This window comes from Dromaius novaehollandiae, chromosome 5, assembly GCF_036370855.1.
Source record: "Dromaius novaehollandiae isolate bDroNov1 chromosome 5, bDroNov1.hap1, whole genome shotgun sequence".
Classification (NCBI taxonomy): Eukaryota; Metazoa; Chordata; class Aves; order Casuariiformes; family Dromaiidae; genus Dromaius; species Dromaius novaehollandiae.
In genome coordinates, this window is record NC_088102.1 from 64,751,025 (window position 1) to 64,764,115 (window position 13,091).

Genomic DNA, 13,091 nt, shown 5'->3' on the forward strand with positions numbered 1-13,091 from the left:
CATATATTTTGGTTAAAGTAATTTCACTCTGAGACAAATTTTAAAATAAGAAAGTTCTTTCTTCACAAAACTTTTGAGTAACATTAAATATGAAGCAAATGATTTAGTCAATTTATTTTTGAGTTTGTTTATGAATTTTGGAAGTCCAAAGGCAATTAAAGAGAAAAGATCAGAGCAATATCAGTTAACATAAGTTCATTTTAGCATCACTAACTTTATAACTCTGATTTATTTATGAATTACAGACTACCACTTATTCATGTCTGATTTCAGGCATTGAACCTGCAGATGATAGTCAAGCTTTGCTGTCCAGCATTAGAACACCAGCATTTTCACACATAACATCAACTACTGTTGCAGTACCCAGTTTGGCAGTGTTCAGTGAAGCAGTAACTTCATTTCCTGTACCTGAAGCAAAGGACATGGAAACAACACTTGCTTCAAAATGGCAACTCAATGCAACTACAGGGAAAACTAAATTTTCAGCTGTTACATCTAAAACAACAGTTTCAACCATAACTTTATTATCAAATGTTTCTTCACGTTCAATAGAGATGACATCGTCTGGGAAAAGTGCTATGCCTGGGACAACAAAATTGAATGTAAGCTTGTCTTTTCCTAGTGATATTTCTCCATTGTTTCCATCTGCGGTCACTTCAGAAACCTCCACACGTATACAAATAATCAGTAGTGCTTCTGCTAAGCCACTGAGAGCTGCAGAACCTCAGACAGCAACTGCTACACATGCAGTGACTAGAAGCACAGCATCAGAAAGTAAACCAGTTTCTACTTCAGTTTTTACTGGGACACCATCAATACTCAGAACAACAGAATTGCCAGTGAAAACTAAAATAATGGAAACATCAGAAATTGCTACAAGGACACTTCCCACAAAAGAGGTAGAAGTAGAACCAGAAGGACTTACAAAATTTACTCCCAGTTCTTTTGAAACAGTAACAGAAAAAACTACTACATATTTGACCCAGTACTCCACATCATCATCTTTGGGCATATCTTCATATGCCTCACCAGTAAATCTAACAGGAACTTCAGAAAGAATGAAAGTAAGTGTAGAACAGTCTTTTAGCACAGTAGCTAATGTTACAGTAACTTCATTTTCTCCGGTGATCACTACTTTGTCTTTGCTAAAGCCAAGCATAAAGCCAGTACCTTCAGAAACAACAAAAGCAACAAGTATTGTAACCAAACAAAGAGTAAAGACTACGTTTTCCCCAACATCCCCACTGCTTATTTCATTAGCAAAGGCAATTACAGAGCGTCCTATTGAAATGATTCAACACTTGACTGGTACTGCAGGGGTAGCTTTCACTACATCTCTAGGTCCGAAGACAACAACTCTGCAAACTCAAGAGATATCATCAGAAACAACTGTGTTACCATTTACAACTCTTAAAAAGGAAATTCCTAAAACAACATCTCATGTGGAGCATTTGTCAGGTTCCTATTTCTCTCCATATTCACTACATCCTAGTTCAGCTACAACTGAAAAATCCCTCACTCTTGCTACTAAAAGACCTTTAGTGTCTGTTTCTACTGCTGCTTCTCCAGCTTTAGGTGAATTAAAAAAAACATTTAAAACAGTATCAACTACTGGATATCCCCCACACATAGTTCTAAACATAACAGAGTTCCTGACTACATTATACACTGAATATCCTGTTTTGGCTGAGACTACAAGGGCAACACCTTTGCCTGCAGAGGTAACATCCAAAATGACATCCACTTTTGAATCTTCAGCAAAGTCAACTTTACTTTCTGGAAAAACATCTGCAGAATACAAGTCACCTCTACTTTTAAGTACAATGAAGAAAAGCACTTCAGCATATTCAGATAGTGTTACCACAGCGGCAACAAAAACTTCTGTCTCATCAGAAGAAATGACTACAGTTCCTTTGGTAGCTACAGACAAAGACACAGTTCAAAGAATATCCTTCACTGGATCTCTATTTACTCTTAGTGCAACTGAAACCACACTGTTGACAACACGACCTGATAAATCACAAGTGGAAAGAATTACTAGCATCTCTACTAGAAAGCCACCTGCTTTCCCTTCTTCATCATCACACACTCTAACCTCTTTAAATGTTTTTCTTCCTTCGCTACCCACATACAGAACAGAAGCATCACTGACAGCTCTCAGTCCCATGCATACATCACATGAAATTGCTACCTCTTCATATCCAAGATCAACTATAGCAAAATCTGTTTTTTCAATGGAAAAGACCTCGGCCATCTCAGCTTTCCCTACTGTATCCACTATAGCACAACAATCAAGTCCAATAGCAACAGTATCACGTGACAAATTGCCAGCAAAAGCCATTTTAAATGTCACTTATGCCACATTCTCTCCATCCTCTGAATTCAGCAGTCAGCTTGTAACAACCAAAAAAGCAATGGCAGCCAAAGAAAGATCAACTCTATCCACTTCTGTTGTACTTCCATTGACAAAGTCTTCTCACACTTTCTCCACCTCTCAGTATCTATCAGGTAAATTAATTTCATCTTCTTTAACAGAAAAGATACCTGAAGTAACAACCACAGCAAAATATCCAGTAGAAACTGAAATAATTTCTATAGCAGCAAAGTCTACAGTACAAAATATGACAGATGCAGTAAAACTTTCAGTAGCTACAGCTCAGCTGTCCTTTACTCCTTCTTCAGTAGGCCCCTTTTCTGAACAGACATCTTCAAGAGAGAGCATTTCTGCACAGACCATAAAGGCAGTGGTTATACCACATTCTTCTACTCAGATAGCAATGGGACTTGCTCGTCAGACTTTAGAGCCTTCCTTGACAAGCCAAAGCAGCACCCCAATTTACCAGCATCCTGCGGAAATGCTAACAAAATCCACTAGTCGACCACAGCTTCTCTTAAGCACAACTGAAGCTACGGTAGCATTGACTTCCTCATACCCCTTAACTACCTCACTACCTGAAGGCATTCATTCAGGTGTATTACCTACCTCACTAGTTCCTACACAAGTTATTTTACCAACTGGAAGGGAATTATATTTAACTGATTCAGTCACGCAGCCATATGTATCAAGAACTTCTTCAGCTTTACAGTCTACAGTCCCGACTAGAAAAACAGCTGACTTGGGTTTTGGCACCAGAATTCCCCCTTCCTCACCAGAAGGGCTTGCGGCTTTATCCTCTTTAGCAACAACTAAGAAGGAAGAATTTCCTTCATTTTCCACACAAAAGGCAGATATCGGTCTGAAATTCACCTGGCAGGCCTCAGTTAGTGAATTACGTGTTTCAGGTCAAACACTTGAAACAAGTACAGCTTCACCAGAACCTAAGTCAACCTTTCCATCTGTTTTGTTAACAGAAACAACAGAAAGGCCCATCGTGATGGGAATCGAGTCATCAGTAGGTGCCCTTTTAGCACCTGTGATCTCAACAGCATCCACGTCAGTGGGCAGAAGTGCTACGGAGAAAACTGCAGTGTTGTCTAAGCAAGTCCCACTTTCAACCACTGCCTACAGTTCCGTGTTTCTAGCAAGTACGATGCTGCCAGGTACAGCCCATTCATCAGCTGCAACTTCTGACTCTTCAATGAGAAGCAGTACAGGGCAAAACCTTACTATTGTATCAGCAACTTCAGAGAAAGCAGAAGCAGTGAGAGAATCTATCACAACCTCTGTGAAGCCCACTTCTTTTTCTCTTACTTCAGAAACAAAAGGGTCCATGCCCCCTGAAACAGTAAAATCTAAAGAGCCAGAAATAACAACAGAAGTCCAAGCCGTCCATACTCAAGGTATTACCATTACCCCAGAAACTCCTCAGATGTTTTATCCTCTAAATTTCACAAACACAACTGAAGTTCCTTTTAAAGCAAGTATATCAGTACTGTCCACCATACATTCATCCTCTGAACCAAAACCTTTTTCTTCTATAGCTGCATCATCGGGCGGTGCTACTCAAGCTTTGAAACTTGGAATATCATCTGAGGTACAAATGCCTTCTGTGAGTTCGCTATTAATGATATCTGACCATCCAAATGACACAACAGCTCCATCAGTTTCCTCATTTCCTTTTTTATCCACCAAACCACTTTATCCATTGACTACAACGTTTTCTGATGGATTGGCAACAGCTGAAGCTATCTCAGGAGTCACAGCATCAGCTTTTATGCCAGCTAGAGAAACAGCAACTCTCCAAACTTGTACAGTGAGTAGCGTTATAAATAGTTATCTGTCTGGATTTGAATATGGCTAGGTCACTTTGACATACTGATAAAACATTATTTGTGAGCCATGTATTTTGATCTTTAGGATCTTTAGGTATCAAAGAGGGGTCATATTATGTTCTTAATTACATCTGAAAGTCTGGATTATTTCTATTGTTCCTAATGAATTTCATAACTGCTATAATATAGCATATTTGGGACCTCATTTTTCAGACTGTGATTGTTGCAAGAATTTTTTTGGCAAAATATGGTGCTTCGTATTGTTCAATGACAATTTTCTGTCAGGTAGCCATCCTTAAAATATGTCTTCCCAGAGATCCCTATTATTATTCCTACTTATGCTCTTCCATGCTTTTTCTTTCTTGTCTTCTTTTTAATATATAGTCATGAAATTAATAATGCTGTTCTGCGCTTTACAGAAGGATGGTGGTTTTATACTGTCCTCAAGTTGGTCACATTTTCAAAGGTGTTCTTCACTGATGGCTTCCATCAGTGTCATAGGGATTCATAAGTATTCTGTACCCAAAGAATTCAGGCCCCTTTTTTGAGGAAATACTCTGAAATACTGTGTTATTAGCTTGGTAAGAATGGTAACCTCTGTCTCTTAAAAATGCCTTAGCCAATCACAGAGAATGAGTGCATAAAACACATATGCTTGGATGGACACCTGATTCAAGTTAATAAGTCGCAGAACTGCCCGTACAATGTGACTCAGCCCAGCTGCGGAGTTTTAGGATTTGCTGCTCAAACAAATGGTGACAAATGCTGCCCAAAATGGGAATGTGCATGTAAGTTTTAATTATGCAGTACTTTTGAACTGAATTGAGGTAACAATTCAGTGAATTTGTAAGGAGGCTAAGATTTGATGTTTCCATACCATGGCGTAGAAATAGAATAGTTGGAAAATGCATTTATTCTATTTTTATTTTTATTAGGTCGTTGTACAATTTTCTCTGATATGAGCTTTGTAACCTATGATGGAAATCATTTGGCTTTATTCAAAGAAGCATTCTACATTGTTAGTCAAACTCGAGATGAAACTATTGCCATCCATGTCCTTGACTGCAGAACGGTAACTAACATTTATCAGTTACTAACTTAACCAATGGTGCTCAGTACTGCTAATAAGATGTAGCCTCTAATGTATATCCTTCTAAATAAATAGAGCATGGTATTACTGCATAATAGTCATGAATTATTCACTCATATGCAATATCTGTGAATTGTACTTGCACAGTACAGCACTTTGTCACCTGGCTGAATATGCATGATTCCTTCTGAAAGAGCTTAGAAGATGGGAGGTAAATCAGTGTTAACTTGTTATATGGGTAAAATAGACAAGACGGTAAGAGATTAAGTGGTCACGTATTCGTCACTTTTGTGAATGGCATCATGTAGTAAGTACTGCCATAGAGTATATGCAATTTTTTTGTCCATCTCATTGATAGATAACTTGATTTTACTGCACTGAAGAAAAGGTATGTAGAATTTGACAAAATTCTTAGAAGAGGCATTAGCCCACTTTGCGTTTTGTTGGGGAATATCCTGCAGAGTGAGAATTAACACCTGAGCTCCTTCTCGAGTTTCATTCCAGTCTAGATTTGGTTTTCAAATGAAGGAGGAATGCAGGCTAGCACAGCCTAGCAGTGTATTTCAGTGCATAGTTCTTATGTATTTTCATATGGAGACATTTGCATTGGAAACACAAAACTTCAGAGACGTAAAAGAACGTAAGATTATCAGACTAAGTTAGACCACCTTGTCCATTCCAAATCTCTGACAGGGGCAAATGTATGCTGTTTGAGAGAGGAAAGAGAGAAACCCTAAAGGAAGCCATTATGGAATATCCTGCCTTGTGGGTAGTGTAGAAATTGTCTTTACATCATGAAGAGTAAGTGCTCATGAGCCTTTACAAAACTCTTTTTACTCCAGTCTTTATTATGAAAGCTAGGTAATCTTGAAATATATATAAATATTCAACAGAAGGTTTTATCTTCAGTAGTACTTTGTGGAGGTTGGTTCCAGAAGCTCAGTGCGATTGCTGTGAAAAAGATCTGTTTGACTTTCACATTGTTTCTTTTTTGTTGCATTGAATGCTTTTGATTTCTGTTTTGTTCAGCATGTATTTCTGATCCATTACTTGATCATGTATATTTATCATTCTCATGTCTACTTTCAGTATATTTTCCTACTTTTTCAGCATCCAAACTGCTGTTCTTTCTTGTTCTTTTTTCTGAAATCCGTTATTTCTGTTGTAATTTTAAGATGGGGTGATGCAACAAAGTCCCTGAACACTAGAAGATGATAATATTTTGTCTGCATAATTTGGAGGAATGCTATCCAGATGAACCTTGTAGTCCAGATTTGCCATCACAGCTGAGAGACAGGAGCACGGATGCAGAAAGAATATCTTTTGTTTATATAAACTACAATTCACAGCAGTTTTCTTCTTTAAAAAATACAAAAAAGAAAAGCCTTGATGTCCCATTACTTAAAAATAGTAAACAGCTAACGTATAAAGATTTTATACATCTTAACTGTGGTTCATATAGTTTTGTTTTCTCCACAGAGTAATTCAGATTCAACTTCCTTGTGCCTGGCGATGTTGAATTTAACCTATATGTCAAACCAAATTACTATTGATCGTTTAAGTAGAAAAGTAGGTATTTTGGGGTTTGTTTTCCTTTCCTTTTTAGATAGCATCTTAATTCTTCTGTAATCATAAGCTGCCACCTCATTTGGATAATGCAAATTAGATTAAGATACAATAGGTAATATAGTTCATTGTTACAGCATTGACATTTAACAAACTGCTCGTATATTCGAAGAGTCAAACTGTGAAGAAAGGACACAAGGTAAGTTGCAGAGCAGGACACATTAATTGATTGCTAGTCTCTTTAGTGCCTACCTATAGTGCCTTCATGCATCTGGGCCTGACTTCTGTTGAAATTAATTGTGAGTTAGATTCCTAAACTGTCAAGAATCAGGCCTTATTTCTTTTGCCTATAGCATTTGATACCTGATGTTTAAACTCTTATTTATCTGTGTGTGTTTTAGATCACAGTAAATTCAAGATTTGCTTGGCCTACTGTTAGAAAATATGGATATAAAATTGAGGATTCAGGCTTCAAGTATGCAATTGAGACTCCAACAAATACCAGAATTCAGTGGTTTCACAACACAGGTGTGATGATTATAGAGTTTAATAGTACCAGAGAACCAAAAGCTTTGGGACTATGTGGTAAGTATAGAGTAGTGCAAGAAATAAAGACATTGAGATGCTTTGCTAGAAAGTAGCTCAAGTCACGTTTTCCTAACTATATAAGCTATTTTTCTGCAGGATTTTGCCTAAAAGAGTTATTGCAGGTGATTGCAAAGATTGAGATACTGTCAACATGGAATGATTATTAATTTTGTTAATTGTTTGAAATGGTGATTGATGCCCATCCATGTAATCACTTGTTCCCCACAGTTTTGCTTCTGACTGTAGCCTGTTTGAATCACAGGCATGACTGCTGTAACCATACCCAAATAAATAAGTCAGACATAAATCCATAGTGACAAATAAATTCATTTATAGATTTAGTGTTGGTATCCAGCTGATAGGAAGTGATATGTGCTATTTTCAGTTTCTAAAGGTCAGAATTCACAGGAGCAGTAATTATTCACTTCATAGAACCAATCTGAGTTGATCTTTTGGAAGGAATAGTTCAGAGGGAATTTATTTAAAGTAATGGGATAGATAACAATTATGTCGAGTTCAGTGTTAGGTCTGTACAATAGTTTCACATAGTTTCATTCTCTCTAAAAATCATAACCTTGGTAAACTGTTGGTGCTGTAGCTTTTGCAAGCATAGATGTGTTGATGTAAATCCCTACTCGGACACCTGAATCTGTAAATTTATCTGTTGTAAATTGGAGCTGGAAACCAGGGATATAGAGTTCATAATTACAGTGGATATCTTGCCAATTTCAGAAAGGGCAAGTATCTGTAGCTCAGTATCAAATACCAGTTATAGCTTAGTCAAGTTCCAAGTCCTGCCGTCAGTAACATGTTTCTAGCAAAGGAAGAGAGCTTGTATTTACTGCCATGTTGAAACTGGATTATTTTCTGTAATTTGCCCTAAGCTTCTGTCTCATTATCATTTTTATTCTGTATAGCTAATTGTTACTGTACTTAGATCGAAGAGAAACAAGACAAAAAAGGTAATACTTTTCACTAGGTCTGATCCAAGTTATCCTGAAAGTCTCTTTTGTCTTTACTAGTCTGATTACTGTGATAGGGAAAATAGGGAACATTATATTCCTGGTTCACACGGCCAGTTAACAAGATGACAACACATTTGTGTCGTCTTTTGCAACCAGTGTTCCAGGTCCACCTTCTGCAGGGAATGCACTGTATTTTTTTGGTATTCGTCCCTGGCTGGGCTTCTGTGCTTAAGTCTGCCTGCACAGTGCTGTCTGGTGGGATTTACCAGAGCCAGCTTTAAACAAGCTATCTTTTCTAGGGTAAAGTAGTTCACTCAGATCTCCTGTGCTTTCTTTGTTAGTCTACTTCTTGTATTTGAGCTGTCTCAGATGCCTTTATGCCATACTGTGCTACTGATACATCCTGATTTCTCATCTTCATGCATATGATGAACTGAAGGCACCACTACTGTTTTGTAGCAGCAAGTATCACTTGGAGGGATCAGCATCAGAAAGAGCAGTGTCTTTTACAGTGGAAGGCAAACAAATGGCAGCTGATGAAGTAAAGTGGGAGAGGAGGGCTGTGGGAATGGATCACAGACATCTCTGTAAAATCACTGGTTGAAGTGAAGTGCAAGCATGTCAGTGTCTTAGCCAGAACCAGATCCAGCTAAGCCATGGTTTTAAATCTGCTGTCAACAGGTGTACAAGAGAAGTGGAAAGAGATATCCCAGACATGGTAGCAATCCTTTGAAGACACTCAGAACCATCAAACGCTTCCTATTTGGTCTGCATAGACTCACAACCTCAAAAATTTCAACCAGAAACATTTATTGTCGATTAATATTTACAGCTTCAAAAGGTGTTTTACTTTCTGAATGCTTACTGCTGTATCAGTTTTGTCAGTGGTTTACTCTGAAGAAGTCTGCTGGATCTTAAAAGACCTTTCAGAGGAGTTTGATGTAATACTCAGCATTTCTCTGTTGACCAAAATAGCTCTCCTTGTGTTACAGTATTTCCTTTGTTCCAAAGAGTTTCAAAATTGCCAACTACCTTAATTTAAACAGAAAGGAAATCTGATGCTGCCTCTGAGAAACAAGTCCAGAAAAGATTGATTCCTTCCAGCTGGGGGGTAATATTAATGTACCTGAAAGTGCCAAAACTGCCCTCTTTTGTGGTTGCTATTAAGCCAATAGGTGCTCAGCTCAGCCCAGAAGCACAAGTAGAAGAGTGTGTTACATTTTTGTAGTTCAGTATCAGATAAGCATCTTGGCATTTTGTGCAAGTTCCCTTTCCCACTAACATTTACAGTTTTCATTTGTTGTTATACATGAAGGTGCTTCACAACCTTTTAAAAATACATTTATCTTTAATGCTTATGAAACTGAAGAGTGAAGTTTGTGTGCTATAGTTGGGCTCTCTTTGGGCTTTCCTGAACAGCTCTTTGACACATGATAAGTCTCTTTTTACCCATCTGCAATTCACAAGATAGAATTCTGCCTTTTAAACTTTGTACTTCCTCTTTTTTTTTCTTGTCCTTTTACATCTTTACTTTCACTTCACTTGTTTGTGGGTAAATTTTGTGTATTTTCATCCTACCACATCCTTTCCACATCTGTTGTGGATTGCAATACTGGCATGCTGTGTTAGTTGCCAGGTACTGGACCTATTTACTTGTTTGAATATGCCACTTCAGACATACTAACAAATGTATTGTGCAGTGTTAACCTGTTTTTTTTTTTTTTTTTTCTTCTGGTAATACCTAGGTTTTTGTGATGGAAGCTTGCAAAATGACCTGATGCTACCCAACAGGACAGTTTTAAGCAAAAGTGATGCTCCATCGACTTTTATAGACAGCTGGCAAGTGCCAGACACGTTGAAGTATGTTGGAGAAGACAGGCATCAGGAAACTAATTGCTCAGTCATGGACTGCTCAGAGTGCTTAAGCCTGGTATTGAACCAGACCTTCAGCAGCTGTCATCCTTATGTATGTTAACTATTTTAGAAGCTTACATTTTGGGAGAGATGCAGTTCTGATATAATTTTGTATACTTGATACTTGCATTAATGTGTAACTATGTGTAACCACATCTAAAGAATGATGTGTATACTTTTTTATAGTTGCAAGCTAAAAAATAATTGAAGAGTGCAGCAGCTTGATATGACAACTGCAATATGCAATTAACACTTTCAAAAATTAGTAGTATACCTCTGTGTTAGCTTTGACAATACCGTTCAATTTATAAAGCAGTCCCACATAATTCAGTTGAGTCAGTATGATGTCAAAAAAAATAAAATAGAGTAATTTTAGATTTTAATTCAGGTGGGAAGATCCTTAAGTGTTCAGTAAGTTACCAGTTTCCAAATGGCGATAGATAATGTCAGAGCCTACATTCTCGAAGGCTCTAGGGCAAGAGTTCCAGGTTAGAGTTACAAAAGGGTAGAACAGACCGTTTAAAGCATACTCAATGCAAATAGCAAACTGACAGTGTGCTTGAACAATCCATGGAGGAAAATCATAGCATACCAACTCCCCTCACTGTAAGAACAGCGAATGAAATACTTATTTACGCTCATATCAGTACATTTACCATTTCACCTCTTTTATATTGTTGAGTTTGAAGAGGAGACCACAAACAGACAAAAACATAGATGAAAAGGAAGAAGAACAGAGAATGACAAGTAATTATGCCTTCCATTGGAAAGACTCTATTAGCTCTTGCCTTGGCATTTCTAGCAAATGAGACTGGGGAATATAAGGTTGTCTTGCATTTTTTTGACATTCCAGGAGCCTTACTTTTAAGTGCCAGTAGAGAATAGACTCTCTTCATCCACTAATGATGGCTGATAGTCTCTTGCTTGCTATGAACCAAGAGCTTTTGACTTCCTTACTTCTAGCGATACAACTATAAGACAAGGTCGATTTATTTCCTACGTAACAGGGTCCGTAAGAAGGTGCAATATTTTTGATTTTTTTCTGTATTAGGTTCCACCTGAGCTGTTCTGTGATATATGGGTTAAAGACAAAGAGTACATTCGAAATCCATGCATCGCTCTAGCTGCCTACGTGGCAATGTGCAACAAATTTAATATTTGCATAGAATGGAGAAGCTCTGATTACTGCCGTAAGTATTCTGCATGTGCGTGTAACTCTAATGTTCGCAGAGGCAAAGCTTGCCTTGCTGTAAGTTGAGAATATCAGGGCTTAAGAAGTTCTCAGATACCTTGGAAGTGATTATTGAGATAATAAATTCAGCAGTTTCTATCATACAATTGAAAGCAATATGCAAAAAGAATCAGTCTCACAGTACTCATTGCACAGGTGGTAAATTAAAGAAACTTGCTCAGGATCCTACCTCTGGCCTGTAACGTACTAAATTGTGGGAGTCAGATCATCTCATTTGTGTTACAGTGGTCATTTCTTGTAGCCACTTTCCCCTGATACAGCCAGAACACGGCAGAATTGGTTGTGGGGAGGAGAAAGCCATAGAAGGAAAATTCTGTGTTATTTCAGATTGGCACCATCTGCCTAGTGGTGCTCCAGAAACGTGTGGAGGGCTCTTCGCCTGGAGGAGGGATTGCAGAAATGAGACACATTTGAGGTTAGACGAAAGGAGTAAAATCTGAGAGCTAGAGGATCCTGGCTGAATACATCTGCCTTAGCAGTATACTAAAGGGCAAGGCCAAAGGGGCCCTGTAGTCATCAGAAAAAGCAAATACAAGATTTAGATTACTGCATCTCTTGATGCTGTCAATGATCTCCTAGGAAAAGTCCTAAACCACAGAGGACTGTAGTTTTAGTGCTTGAGAAGGGAATGACCTATTGATCAAGTGTGGTCCCCCAAAATAAGAAAGCTCCCTGTGCATAGAAATTGAGTGTGGTTTCTTGGTTAAAGTGATTTCAAGTGGATACATGAGTGCAGGCTTCATGCAGGCATGTGCTACAGTGCTACAAATAAAACCAACAGTATGGAGTCTAAAGTTCAAAACTGGTTAGTTATTTTTTTAACAATTTTTCTTCTATTTATATGGATTTTACTAACAATTGTTTAAAAAGACAGTTCACAAAATATATGTGTAAATATAGTTAAGTATTTAATCCGTCCTGAAAGGACATACGAGACTCTTATTTTTATACCACAGTGACCTCTGGCGGTGCATGCCTAGTAAGCAAAAAACATGAAGTCACTTCTGTATTTTCATGTCCCTAAGCCTTGACACGCTGTGGACTGTGACTTTAAAAGCCTGAGCTCCTTTGATTATAGGATTAGAATAGCTATTTCCTGTGGGGCAGTATGGTTGTTCTTAGAAGCAAGGAGCTGAATAACATCAGCCTCCTCTCCCAATTAATCTTTAAAATCTAAACTTGAACCTTCCTCATTTCTAAGCAGACTGTCCCTTTGTGAATTGGCCTTTGACCTCCCCTCATTGCCGTGATTCCAGGTTGTGTTGCTGTGTGATTTAGGTATCATTACATCCAGCAATGATGAGGAGCCTTTATTTTGGCTGTTCACAGGGCTATGCTGTTGGCATTAACGAAAGATCAGGTTGGAAGCCTGCAACACCGAGAGTTAAATCAGAATGAAATGTTTATTCAATCTAGTCCTGCCTGCACCCATTACATACATATCAATGAATTTACATTAGTAGCAGAATTAATGTTAAATTTAACTGTTCGTCAACTTAAAAAT

General features: G+C 37.9%; 1 protein-coding gene across 1 annotated transcript in view; it reads left to right on the top strand.

Annotated features, from left to right (window-relative positions):
• OTOG (otogelin) overlaps positions 1-13,091 on the top strand; it is a 107,018-nt gene that overhangs the window by 73,450 nt on the left and 20,477 nt on the right. The window contains exons 35-42 of the mRNA XM_026104560.2: positions 274-3,780; positions 3,922-4,193; positions 4,832-5,000; positions 5,148-5,284; positions 6,782-6,871; positions 7,270-7,453; positions 10,167-10,387; positions 11,387-11,525. Coding sequence (XP_025960345.2) covers positions 274-3,780; positions 3,922-4,193; positions 4,832-5,000; positions 5,148-5,284; positions 6,782-6,871; positions 7,270-7,453; positions 10,167-10,387; positions 11,387-11,525 — 4,719 coding nt within the window. The remainder of the gene's footprint in view (positions 1-273; positions 3,781-3,921; positions 4,194-4,831; positions 5,001-5,147; positions 5,285-6,781; positions 6,872-7,269; positions 7,454-10,166; positions 10,388-11,386; positions 11,526-13,091) is intronic.